The 14,182-nt window shown below is 39.9% G+C and overlaps 1 protein-coding gene across 1 annotated transcript in view; it reads left to right on the top strand.

Moving 5' to 3' along the window:
- The window catches only part of GABRB1 (gamma-aminobutyric acid type A receptor subunit beta1), a gene marked incomplete at both ends in the record, with an annotated part of 116,587 nt that overhangs the window by 86,662 nt on the left and 15,743 nt on the right, over positions 1-14,182 (top strand). Inside the window, one exon of the mRNA XM_082051662.1 lies at positions 2,983-3,065. Coding sequence (XP_081907788.1) covers positions 2,983-3,065 — 83 coding nt within the window. The remainder of the gene's footprint in view (positions 1-2,982; positions 3,066-14,182) is intronic.

The following is a 14,182-nucleotide window of genomic DNA, read 5'->3' as shown; positions in this document are numbered from 1 at the left end:
TTAAGCTTTACTATTTGCTCCTACAAGACCTGCTGCCCTGCAGGGAAAACTCTGATAGTATTACTTAAGGAAGTCAGTTTTGCAAATACTGGACATCAGTATTTTCTTTCATATAATTTTATTTCTGGCAAAAAATAATTTGTACAACAAGACTATGGTATTCAGAGAATCAGACATCAAAATAAAAGCTAAGCAGTGGATTAAATAGCTTGAACCCCAAGCCACAGCAGCATAATGATATATCTCCACCTAACTGCTTGTCTTCTTTGCATAACCCCATTTTTATTGTTTTTATTCAAAAGAATCTAAATAATGCAAGGCTGGTAGAGTAAAAGACAATGTACAAACAAAAAAATTTAGCCCCAACACTGGAACTTAAAACATATTTTAAGAATGGAAATCCTACTCTGTATCCTACTCTGAGATATAAATAGGTCTGCTTGAAGTGTAGGATTAGGCCTCCACGTAAACTTTTACAGAGCCTCATGATATTGCGCCGTTGCCACAAACTGCTTGTGCCCAGGGATTTTCAGGACTAATCCTCTTGAACACAGATTTATTGCAGCTTTGCCCTGTCTTCAGATTATTGCATTTCCTTCCTGCCATTGCACCCTTGTATTCTGCATTTGAATGTCTTAATTTTTAAGCTTCTGGTTCATGTGCAAGCCATCAGTTTCTTCCTGCACTGAGAGAACACGGCCAATAACAGGTTTGGCATTTCGCTCTAGTTATGATAAAAGATTTTATTTTTTTTAACTGATACAGCAATTGCGTCTGGGTTTAATTTATCTCCTTAAACATGATCTGTGGTTATCTAGAGCACAAGGCCATTAAAAATTTTACACAGCTGAAATATATCATGAGGGAGAAAGACATGCCTGAAAGGTAGATTTGTGAACTACAGGTAGTAAATGTTGCTGGATCCTGAAGCACTCCTATTGCAATTACAAGTAGCTATTTTCAAGGAAACCTGAGATTCCCTATATAGTTTAAGCACCTCTATAGTTTAGGAGGCATCACATTGCATTGTCAGGTTGGTGCCTCCCATCTCTTCAAGGAGGAGCCTCCAGTAGCTACCACCTGCCTGTTCCCTCTTACAAGTAATTTGTATTGATGTTATTAAGAATAACAAATTGCTACTACTTATGTGGCCAATGTAGGATGTGCAGAACTACAGAAGTCAGCACCACAGTAACTCTGGCCACCATAGCTCTGTGGAAATACTATGTCAACTTCTAATTCTGTACACATTTAAATAAATCTGGTTGATACAGGTGACCTCAGTTATCATAAAGGCTGATTTATTAATTGGGAACAAAACATCAGCCTATGAAACCTTCATTACAGAGCATTTAACTATGACTAAAGTTAGTATATCCTTTAATATGATCTTAAACATTATTAACTAGGAGTCTAACAAATGATTACCGTGTGTCTTCTCAATGCCACTCAGTAATGTATGTTTGGTACAACGCAAAACTAAATGAGGTCCTACATCTGTTGAAGTCCTTGAACTTTTCTATAACAAATGCAAAATGTGTGAAGACACATGCAATTCAATTTAATGTGACAAAAATCAGCCTGAGGAAAAGCATAAATATATCATTTCCGTGGTACTTTACACAGTATTATAAAGTAGTTTTGTGGACTGATTCTCATAACAGCACTTCCTAGATGGTCTTTATACACAGATAGACAGATGGATTTTGTAGACTTAGGATAATTTGAAGCATGTCATATTAATGAAGACTGTGGCTTTTTTTTTTTTAATTCTGTCTGTTCTGTGACAGCAAAAAAAATTATCACCCCAATACAGCATGTAAGTATGCTTGACTTTCAGCACATCAAAAGTAAAATCTCCAGATGTATTCCTGTGGCATTAATTAGCATGGAACTGGAACAACAGGACCAAATCCAGATCAAGAAAAGAGGTTATCTGTCTTTCTCAGGTAGAAGTTGTTGGAGGGAGGAAGAGAGAGAAACCAATGAAATTACAAGCCAAGTTTGCCCATTCACAACTTTGGAAGTTTTATAAGCATTTAAGAACTGACCTATCACTAAAAAAAAAAAAAAAAGGCAAATGCAGGTGCTAACGCACTTTGACTGTCTTTCTTAAAGGGATCTTTAAAAGAAGCTAAAATTTGACCCTTGTCCTCATGAAGTCATTTAACCTTCCTCCCAAGTGTCACAGGCTTATCAGCAAAAAGAGTTATTTGCTTAGATGCCCTGTGATGTAGTCTAACAAACGTAGAGGAACGGCCTTGCAAACAGGCTGAGGTTGTGGAAACACATTCAGGGACTGAATGTCAATTCACATGCCCTCTAGAAGGAGCAAGGATCTGGAAGGTCCAGCCTACTTTGTAGCTATTCTCAACGTTCCTTAGGCAACCAACGCACAACATCACATTTCACAAGTTTTTGATTGCATCATGTCATTTTTAAGAGGGGATGTTCAATTATCATAGCTAATGTTAAACTGATTATGAAATCACAAAAATAATGCATCAGTTATTACCAATATTTTCACAGCATGGAGAAAAATGCATATACCTATCAGACAAAATTAAAACAGCAGTAGGTGACAACAAAATGAAAAAAGAAAGCTATAAGGAGTATGAGTTAAAAATAAAACAATTTGCAAAACAATTTGAAGATAGATGAATTAAGAACATTGAAAATAAGATTTCCAAGTAGAAATCTCATTAAATATTCTTCAAAATGCTGTACACCTTTGCACATAGATTTTTCTGTCAAAATCCTGCTCTACAACATTCAGCACATGCTCTCATTCTTTATATTGTGCTGTATAAATTATTTAATCACTCTTTACAAGCTACATAGACCCTGTATGCCAGAAATCCACGTACATAACCGTCCTGTATTTCAATAAACAGAAAAGCCACTGTAGAAAATGTTGCCTTCTCAAACAAGTAAAGTGTGGTTTCAAATCTCATTGGGTTTTTTGTAACTCTCCTCTTACAGGATCACGACAACAGCAGCTTGCATGATGGATCTACGCAGATACCCTCTGGATGAACAAAATTGCACGCTAGAAATTGAAAGCTGTAAGTTACTGGAGGGAGCGGGTTGGCCAAATGACAGCTGTGGATTGAAAGGTAGCACAGGTTCAGTAAAGCCGGAGCATATTGTTCAAATACTGTGTGTGTCCAGTGAGCTCGCATGCTGATTATACCCGATATATTTCTATAATATGTAAGCCAAAAACATTTAATTCACAATATTTGGTTGATCTAAGTTTGTAAGATATCTTTCAAAATCACTTGTCAAGAAAGGGAGAAGAGTATTTCTTGATGATTAGATCAGAAGACAGAAACCCAGCACCGTCCATCTTCAGTGCCTAATCAACGCAGAACCTGAAGGAATGGCTTCACCTCAGTGCTAATCTCTAACACCAAGATTAACATCTGCCCCACATGTTGCTGGGAGGACTGATCAATTAATCTTACCAAAACACTTGGAGGTTATAAAAGGAAACAACTTGGGCTGTCAGCACCAAGGTTAATGAGAGCTTTGCCATTGTTTTCCATGAGCATAAGACCAAGGCATGAACTTGCAAATTTTTGACATCAGCATAGTTTTTATATCTTTTATGATGCAGACTTTAGAGAAATGCCTATCAGTGTTTTTGAAAATAAGTTTTATCCTGTCATGGGTGAAACCAGCTTCTGCCACTGACCGCCAGTTTGTCTAAACAAACTGGTTAAGACTACAGAGAGTCCAAGGCAAAATAACGCAGCAGTTTTCTAAAGGCGTCCATTTGTCAGATTGCAACTGTTGCACTCTTAGAGTTAAATGATCTTTTATTATGATAATACTTCTCTCTAGAGAATCGCATTCTAGAAATTATCAACAGATTTCCTCAAATATGGTATTTTGTTTGAGTTTACTGAAGAGAAAGAACAGTTCTGGCATTTGAATCTCTGCTTTGATGGATAGTTCGAAGTATTAAATGAATAGAAAGACAAGCTAAGCTAGGATTAAGGCTCTCCCTTACCTGCCAAAATCATTTCCTCAGACCTATGTTATCAACAAAAGCAGTGTTTTCAGTGTTTGTAGCACCTCCCATTCAAAGAACTGAAAGTTATCAGAAGTCCAGTAAGTAGTTTTCATTCTGCAGAAACTCATGATATAAGGTTTTGCTCTTGACTGAAAAGGTGTTAAATTCCAAAAAAACAGCTCACAATATCAAGTTTCAAAAGCCTTCAGTTGTTTAGATTTGACAAATAAAAACATGTTCATAGTGTCAAAACAATGGAATATAATATAGATATAAAGCTTTCAGTAGTATTATAACACAAATATAAAATAATTAAGTCTAAACCAAAGAAGACAAAATAACTTTGAGGCTTAGGAAATGCTGCTGGGAAAGATTTGAGTTTATTCTGAACTGCAGAGATTTTCATCAGTTGTGTACACATAAATGTAATATATCAACATACCTGTGAGGCAGCGATTTTCAGGCACTGAAAAAAGCATGCAGTCAGTCTGGAGCACTGATGACAGACAAGATGGGCTCTCAGCCCAATGTTTATACTTGTTTATAATTTCTATTTGATAGCACCAGAAAGATGCCTTACTTAAAGTATTGAAAAGGGCACATACCTTCAAAATTACTCCCCAAAATGAACTATTTTGTTTCTTTGTAAGTGCATAATCAATACCAGCCTTAATATAAGTCAGTGAGGTGCTGGTTTTCATTTAGATTTTAAATTGTTTGGTAAGAAAATTGAAATGTTCCCCCAATAATTATTTGCTTTTGCTCCTTTTCCCGGAATGTAATTGTATAGTCATTTTAGAAATTCTTTGCTAGGTTGAGAACAACAAATCTTTTATTCCACCAGAAAAAATATTTCAATCAAGTAAATATTCACAGTAGGCTTAATGAAGGTTATTTTTAATAGAGATCATTGTCTGAAGACAACCTCGTTTATTTCTTTAGGTATTCAAAAATGGTGGGTTTTATTTTTAAGATTTTGACATTGCAGGCAGACATGTCAGAAAGCAAAGCAGGGAGAGGGCATTGTCAAGGTTCCCCATGAAGCACCTCAGTAGCTGCAGTCCTGAGTCACCACAATAGCACATTCTTGCTTCACTATTCAACGCGTACAGGGAAGTCTCTGGAAGGACATACTGGTTGTGCACCACGGTAAACCCCCACAACAGATGCAGTAGTGTGGCAAGCTGGGCCAAGGCAATGTGCATGTTAGGAATACTTCTGTTAGAACAACAGGCATTAACATTCCCTGTACATCTGCTTTCAGTAGCCCCATCCCTCTCTCTGTTGCTCTGACTTGACTGAAGCACCACAAACCCACGCCCCTGTGTATGAACACATACGGAGCCATTTTCTTCTCATTCCTGAGAACCAGAGGCAGTAGGCACTTTTAGCTTCCCTTTCTAGTGCTGTCCATCACCCTACTGATCTCCCCAGTTACTTTCTGCTAGTACAAAATTCTGTCAATGTCTTATAATCCACCACCTTACAGGACCTGCAGAGCCACTTATTAAGCTGCATGGTTGTCCTGCTCATCCTTGGGCTTTGCACTTTCCTTCCTTTTTTGGCACAAAACAGTTTTCTTGATGTTGCTTGCAGCTGCTTTGCTCATCGTCTGGCCTAAACTTAACACAGCGTGCAATGGATGTGTTTGGAGAACAAGTCATGTCTTGATTTTCAAAATAAAGTGCCTAACACATCTCTTCCGTAACCATTCTACCTGATCAGTGGAGGACATGGATATATATATATATAATATATGTATGTATGTATGTATGTATGTATACAGTATAACAGCAATCAAAATGGGCAACTTCATACTGAATTCATACTTGAATTTGTTTGCTGGGAGATAATTGATTTGAAGTCTTGAGCTCAAAGTACATGAGCATCTATCAGCCAGTAGCACAAATAACAAAACCAGGCTGGCACTTGGCTGGATCATACCTCCTTATTCACAAGCTCTCCCATAAAATAAGCTTTGTAGCGATGAATACTCTGTGAGAATGGACTGAGATACCACTACTGGGACCTCATCAGGAATCAAAACTAGGATCAGATGGAATAAGCAATTAAAATGCTAACAAGATCAGGGATGAGAGAATACCATGTCATTCGTGTGACCAGTCACACATTCCCGAAAGAAAATTGATTTTCAGACCTTTTGAACATTTGCTATAAATAATTCATGTCTCCAAAGATATCTGTGTTTGTGTGTGAATACTTGTTGAGCCAATCCAACGAAATCAACAAAATCTTTTTTCACAATTTGTCAACAGGCCAAACTTGGTGAAACGCATTACTTCTTCTGACTATTTAGATCAGTTCTGTTGACAACGGAATGATTCTCCAAAAGCACAAACGTGCTTACCTGCTACCAGAAGCCCACAGACAGTAGAAGTGCCAGGAGCACTGACATCTCTGACAATTCTGCACCTAAAATACACCTAAAAGATTCCCCACCTCTAAACCAACCAAGCCAGACACACATTTTCCCCTCCAAAAGCTCAGTGCTTCCGAGTGCATGCCCAGCAGCTGCGAAGCTCTGCAGCAGCACCAGAGCACACGGATCCTGTAGCACACACAACCTGGCCCTCGCTTAAGTTCCTCTGTGTTTTCAAGGGACACTTAGCCCTGCTGCAGAAGGAGCATGCTCCAGAGGAAACAGGCAGTCCCACAGACTAATTGCTCTTAAGCTACTCAAAGAATAGATGAACACAGCACTATTTGTGAACAGAGAGGCAGTGAGTCATTAACACCTCACAGGGGTGCTATGGAAATTAGCCAAAGACAATCTCTGAAAAACTAAAGTGCTAAGATTCATTCCTTAATAATACTTAACAGTGAGTAATTTACAGCACTGCAAATAGCAGCAAAACAACTGCGCTGCACAGGGATAGAAAAGACCACAGAGAATCAGACCCTGCTCTATTATCAAACCCCTCCAGCAGAACAGTGAATGCAGGGATAATATATGCTTACATTGAGCCAGCAGATCATTCTCATTAAAAAATTACATTTCCAGTTTTCCTGAAGCTGTCTTACAGGACTGCAGAAGCTATGTCTGCATAGCTGACAACCAGAGAAACATATACATTTAGAAGGAGGAGAGCATTTTGGCTGTACGTGTTCCTTCACACAAATTTTCACAGCTTTGCTCAAGCAGTTCACCCTATTCCAAATTCTGCAGAGGCAGATGGGGATACCATATCAGAGGCTTTACACCTGTTTTCAGTATCTAATACCACAATGGCCACTGGAAGCTTCTGTGTCTAAAAATCAGGGGATTTTACAACTGGAACTGCTTCATCAGCAGAGCTGGGATCCGTAACAATCCATTTCTCACAGATTAGCATATACTGGGACAGAAGAGACTTAATACTTGGCTGGAGGTTACCCAGACTGCTTGGCACTCTCACATGAGCTCTGATGGATGTCAGCTTGGCAATTTAAGATGTTAAATCCCTGAACTGTTAGTTCTGCAGTACCAGGTAGCCTCTGGGAAGGGCTACGACTGCTATGGCAGTTCACAACCCAGTGCCTTGGCACAAGCCCTGTCCCTGGCAGCAGCTGCAGCAGGCTCTGGACTGGAATGGATAAGATGTAGACACACATCTCAGCTGATAAAGAAGCAGGCAGAAGGAGGAGGCAAACAACCAGGGACAGTAGCATCAAACTGCTGCAGATAAATCACCCTGGGCCTGTCTGTTAGACTTCCGACAGCATGGAGCTGCCCCCTTCTGGCATCCTTCATTACAAATACACGTCCTGACCTCACCACACCACCTAGAAGATAAGACTGGATACTGTTATTACTCTAATGTTCTTTGTCTCTGTGAAGTCACCAGTGTCACAATTTCAGTGTGACCTTGTGGACTGAGCTTTCACCTAGCTTTCACTCAGCAGAACAAATGATGTGCTGACAGCATCACTCTGACAACACATTAAAACCCCATTTGGGGTTTCTCTTCCAGCATCCCCCAAACTTAAGTGAAATGTGCTTCACCAGGAGAGAGAGGGTCAGGCTGCTCTCCAATTTGGCAAAGTTACTTACTTATTGGCAAGCTAGTATATGTTTTACAACAGGTCTGAGCAGATTATCAGAACTGTCCCTTTGGTCTCAAAAATCTGTGTCTCTATGACAACTGTGATGCTGCAGCATGATTCAGGGATCGACACTGCAACACTGAACCATTTGTTAGCCTTGTCAGCAGCACTCTTTGAAACCATTTCACTTGTGTGGGAGAACTGAACAAGCCCACAGAAACCTGAACAGAGGAAGCTGGGGAGAAAAGGAAGATTTATTTAGTCAGCTACAGTATAGAAAATGGCAATTCTGCCTCAACTCCTTTGTTTTTATGGCTATCCCTGATTCATGTAGAAATAGACCTAACACTAAATATATGTAATGCTTTGATGAAAGCACAACCAACCTGAAGTGATAATGCAGTGAATCAATTAAATATTCCACTTGAACCTCTACATGGCTTGTTGCCAGAAAAAACAACAACTGTGTTCATACCTAAACATTCATTATCACCTCTGTTGGCACAGAGTGGTCTGACAGAATGAGATTTGAACAGATTTATCACAGCTCCCTGCCTGAGAAAAGATTGCATTGATCCAGTGTATGATTGCATTTGAATTACCAAGGATGTAAGAACCTACACCTCAAACAAAAAGGGCTATTTTTATTAGAGATGAAAAATCTGTCTTAAATTCAGGCTTTTCCAGACAGCTTTTCCTTCATCTGTCTGCAGGCACCAGATATCTAGTAATTTATTCATGCCTGGCAGTAAAAATTTACTAATTAATATGAGTGTGCTGGTACCTGAGGCCGCAGGAGCTTTGAGCTGGATCCACTCACTTCTTTTCCCTAAAGTATCCCAAACCACTAGGAGGGCATCTGATGTCATTCTGCTGCTTCTCACCAAGCATATCAAATTGCTTCCACAGAAGGCATCATCTCTCCCCTCCCAAAAGAGCTTGCTACTCAGAGTATTCTAGAAACCAGTTGCGAGGCCTCTTCCCAGTTAAAAAAAGGCTGAATGGAAGCTCAACTCCATGCCTGTTTTAAGAGATTTGATCTTTTTAATGTTTCTAACGAGGGCAGATCCTATCCTGCACAGTTGCTTAGGTTCTGCCACATCCATAAACGAAGAGCTTCTCTCGCTCACCCGCCTGTCAGACTCCCTCTGCTGCCCCATGAGACATGTCAACCATAAACCATGTCCCAGCATGTGTTGCCTCCCACAGGCCCTGCAAACCCTTGGGAAAAAACCTCATTTTCTCCTCTTTGACTTGTATCTGCTTATTACAGTGTAGTGCTGGGAATAAGAGCTCTCTCCTGCTTCTGGCCAATTCCTTTAACTGCTCTAAAGTACAAACTCAGCCTTAAAATTTCTTTCAAACTTGGTGGACTGTGAAGAGAGAGAGAGGTATCTGTTAGAAATTCAGATCACTCCAGCAGTAGAATCTTTCTGAGATAAACTGCCTGAATGCAAAAGGCAGAAGAGTTCCTGCCTGCCCATCTTGACTTCATCTTCCAGCTGTAAGTGATATGAGGCTCTTAGCATTTAATCCAATTCACAACATTTGCAATTCACCAATGTGCAGGTGGGGCTGTCCATCAGTTATCATAAAATCCATGCCTTCTTCTGTACTCCCATTGCTTCCTGCTTCCATGACACGCACAAAACGCCTCATGTCACAGGGCTTTGCCATGGATCAAATGCCATATTCAAGCAACTAGCTCCCACAAACCCTATCAAAAGAACAGTTGACACCAGAAATAAAGAAGACCACACTTAGCGCACTTGTAAAGCAAGCAAAACAGTACTATAGGAAACATCTCAGCAAGAGCAGGAATAGAAAGCACATGCAGGCCAGTGGTGTGATTCCATATGCTGCCCATTGGGACAACAGTCTGACTCTGGGAAACACATTTTTCAATTTGAAATACACTTCAATCATTTTAAAAGATATTCAAATAATACACCCTAGGTCACTGTGGATACCCTATGCAGAATACACACTCAACTTGTATTGCTGCAAATTCACTCTCAGAAGGATGGCAGGCACACAGCAATCTGTAGGTCCACGTTAACTTTTGGCACAGCTAAATGCCATCCTTCTGAGCTGCAGAGAACATGCTGGCAGCAAAACAGGAGTGGTTTTAAAGCAATGGCATGAGCATCCACAGCAGCAGATTTAATCATCACAGGGACAGAAACACAAGCACAGAGCTGTGGAGCTAAGCAAGTTGTTTTTCAGATACTCTGGGAGGCAAATTTGCAAATAACTCTTTGGTATTGAAACTGAGAAATTAGCCAAATAGGACTGTATATTTCATTTTTTTCACATCAAAATTTAAAATGTATTTTTCACTCAGTTTAAGTCATTCCTTACCACTCATCTTTTAAGTCAGTCACTAAGCTGAAATAATTCATTTTTCACAGTACAGTAGTGTTAAGCCACAACGACTGCTCTGTTTCCAGACTTTGGAAAGATTTGTTTCCCCAGAGGACTATAAACCAGTTATTTTACTTTCACAATGTCTTTTTACACTGCACACAAATTTAGAAGATACTCGGATGCTGCTAGTATAGTCTATGACTTTCAGTGTTCAAAAAGATGGATAGCTTGTCTCTATATGGATGCATAGATTTTAATAGCAAATACTTGACATTCAACAATTTCAGTGCACGAGGACATGAAATTAGGCATGTCACCTACCTATCTGCCATATCTTAAGCCCTCTTTTGTTACACACAGAGGAATGCAGAGTTATTTTCACCAGCTCCTCTTCTCATTTTAGTGACATCTCAGTAGCCTCAGAGGTACCAATACAAGGCCCATGCTGTCTCCCCTGGTGATGGCAGAGGACAGGAAAGCTGGGGCTGAGCTGCTTCCCAGCACAGCCTTGCCAGGTCTCAATCTTCAGCTTCTGACAGCCCCTGGGCCAGGGGAACAGCAAAATGAAAAGCTGGGCTTGCTTTTCAAATATAAGGGATCATTCAGAGGAGGGGCTGATCTCTCTAGAAACAGCTGTGCTCTTAAATGAGTCTGTCTGCAGTCAGAGCAGGAGGAAAAAAAAAAAAAAAAATAATCTCTGTGCCTGGTCATATGGAAGAGTTGGCATACAGTGCTTTGAGATACTGCAGTTGTCCTAGGATGTTACAGCCGTAAGTACAGCTTATGTATTTGCTTGTCTTCTGCCAGGGTGTGAATTGCCATATAAAGTGAACAAAACCCAGAACAAATTGGGAGATTCTGATGCTCATGGATTCACTTCAATTTGTGAGAATGGAGCCTTACCCCAAACGCATCTGAGTTTGCAGATATTATGAATCTTGAGAAATTCTCTGTTCAGTGTATATTCATTCTGTGTCTTGATCTATATCTTTAGATCCTTGACACTGCAGCAATACAAATAAACAAAATACAATGCCCCAAGTCCCCATGTAGAAAGACAGCTTACCTGACCTGGCACAACGTTGGCATGAAGTAGTTTTATTAAGTGGGCAGTATACTCACATATGATTCCTCCCACCCTTGAGGAGGCATAGAAATACAAGGTATGGTTGCATAAGCCATGCTAGCTTTAGTAAGAAACACAAGATGTCCTCATTCATCTCCAGTCAGAGTGCTGTTGAAAACATGGGTCCTACTGCCTTAAATGAGAGCAGGTTTTGGCCTGACATGGTGCAGCAGAAACCAGATGGACCTGGATTTCAAATGTCTTTTTCACCAAGTACAACAGCTGCCTCTAAAATTGGGGGAGTCTGCCTGGCAATAAAATGGGAGCACTCAGAAGTAGATGTTAATTAATCAAATGAAATGAGTGCTCAAGGGCAAGATGTGTTTACAATACAAGCAAACAAAACTATGTACCATGCAATATTGACTGAACTAAATTAATTGAATGCTAAGCAGCTGGACCTCTGTTGCTAATGTTTACATAATGTGCTTATAAATAGTTGTTCTCTTTTTAACTTTGTAAAGCAACTCAAGTCAGAAAAAACTTTGAGGATAGTAGCTCAGACTGGGATAGCCATGTATGGTACAGCACTTGTAGGTGGGAAAGGAGGAGGAGGAAACTGAAGGATGAAAAGGGTGATTTGCATGGGACTTACAAAGTCTAGATAACGTGCTCCTGACAGCACTGCAAGCGGGTTACCTTAGTCTGGTGTGGGAGTCCTTTGAGTCAGCAAAAGAGGTGAGGGACTGGGCTTCCAGGAGAGGTCAGGTCTCTCAACATGCTGAGGTCTTCCCGAGTCAGGCTCTCTCAGCCGGCACTGTCAGGATCAGAGTACAAACAATTTGGTCTGCATTTTGGTGCTTCTGAAGACGGATTTTTTTTCTTCCTCATCAAACCAGGGGGAATGAAGGATAGAAGATAAAAAGAAAGAGGAAAAAAAAAAAAAAATCAAACCTCACTAGAAGAGGAAAGGAGCTTTAGTTCAACTTTCTGCAGACTGAGATACAGCTGGTATCCAGTAGAAGTGTCTATTCAAAAGGAGAAGACAGGGAGGAGTCTCAAAACAAATTCAGCAAAAAAGGCATCTCAGAACAAAAACAAGAGAAGACTGGGATTTCTGACACTTGCTACTGGAAAGCTCTGAATTCTCAGGGTCTGGTACCAGCAGCAAGCGAACATGGATGTAGGCAAGGAAGCTATGGGGATTAATCTCCTCATGCATAGCTTCTGCCCTGATCACTGTTGACTGGCCTTAAACATTAACACAATGATGTGACTTCAGAACTTTGCTGGTTTCAACCCCACAGGAGAAGATTCAAGCAAAGAAGCGAGAAACATGGAAACAGTTCAACAAACAGACCCTCAGCATTTGTAACTACCAAAGTAACAAAAGTACCATTTTTAAATGCCATTTTTCAGAGCCACTTAAACTGAATTATAAGATGGGAAACTAGCTAAAGGTCTATAGAAACTGATGTATGATGGCTATACTTCTCAGGGCTGATCTGTAACTAGCAGTTGTGCATCTGTACATTAAATGCACAGTTACTCAAATACCTAGTCTGCACAAGCAGACACTCATCACTGCACACTTGCTTGGTCCAAAAATGTTTAAAAAGCAACATCATTGCTGCTAATTTTGAGACAATAGGTCATCAAGATGTCTCACGTCCACAGTTAAATCACTAGTACTGCTCACTAAACATTTGCATATAAGAGACTTCTTAATTTTCAGTGACATTTTGACCAGGGAGGCACTACGGCCAGGTTGCTTATTACTACAGAAAATGCATGGGCACCAGCAAAAGTTTTCTAATCACAATTTAATTTACAGGATTTACACAAAGATGGGTGTAGTCAGAGGCTCTCAAGATTAGGCCAAAAATTATCACTACAGTTGTGAAGTAAAAATATGAGTTCTAAAGGTGAAATGCATGAAATGTGCAAATCAGGCTGCAGTGGAACATGTCAGACCCTGAACTGCTGTACTGTCTCAGATCAAACATCTGTGTCATCCATCATCTTGTCCCTGACAGTGGCCAGCAGCATATGTCTGTGAAGCTAGAACAGAGCATAGGCTATATAATACATGCTGATATTTCCCCAGTAAACTCCTCCAGTAAGTGTTCTGCACTTTGCTACCTCAAGTCAGAAATAGTGTCTAATAACCTCTTTAATTTTTTATTCTTGTGAACAAGCAGAAGCTTCTGACCCATCATCTTGTGGAATGAGTTCTACAGTTTATCTGTACGTTGTATTTCCCTTTGTTTCCCAAACTAGCCACTAGACATACGAATTGTTGCTTTCTTGGTCTGGAAGTGTGAGGGATTTTAACAAATAGTGTCTTGTTCAAGCTCACCATGCTAATTTAGAATCTTATAGGCTTTTGTCATATAACATTCCCTCAGCCACCTTACTTCCAGGCTGAAGAATCCTTGCTCAGTCAGCCTTTCCTTCAATGGAAGCAAGTCTATCCTTCATCATCTCAGTGGCCCTTCTTTGTAGCCAACTTAGTACAGAAATTTTGGGGAAAGAAATAAAGAAAACTCCATATAATAGTCAAGAAATAGTACAACATGAATTGGAAAGTGTATGAAAATGCAAACAGAGAATTTTGCATTTGCTCTCCTTTTCCTTTCCTAATAATTAGGAAATGTTTGGGGTTTTTTTAGCCAATGAGAGTGAAA

This window comes from Streptopelia decaocto (assembly GCF_964273445.1).
Source record: "Streptopelia decaocto genome assembly, chromosome: 4".
Lineage (NCBI taxonomy): Eukaryota > Metazoa > Chordata > Aves > Columbiformes > Columbidae > Streptopelia > Streptopelia decaocto.
Note: the sequence above shows the minus strand (reverse complement) of the source record. Positions and strands in the feature narration are given on the sequence as shown.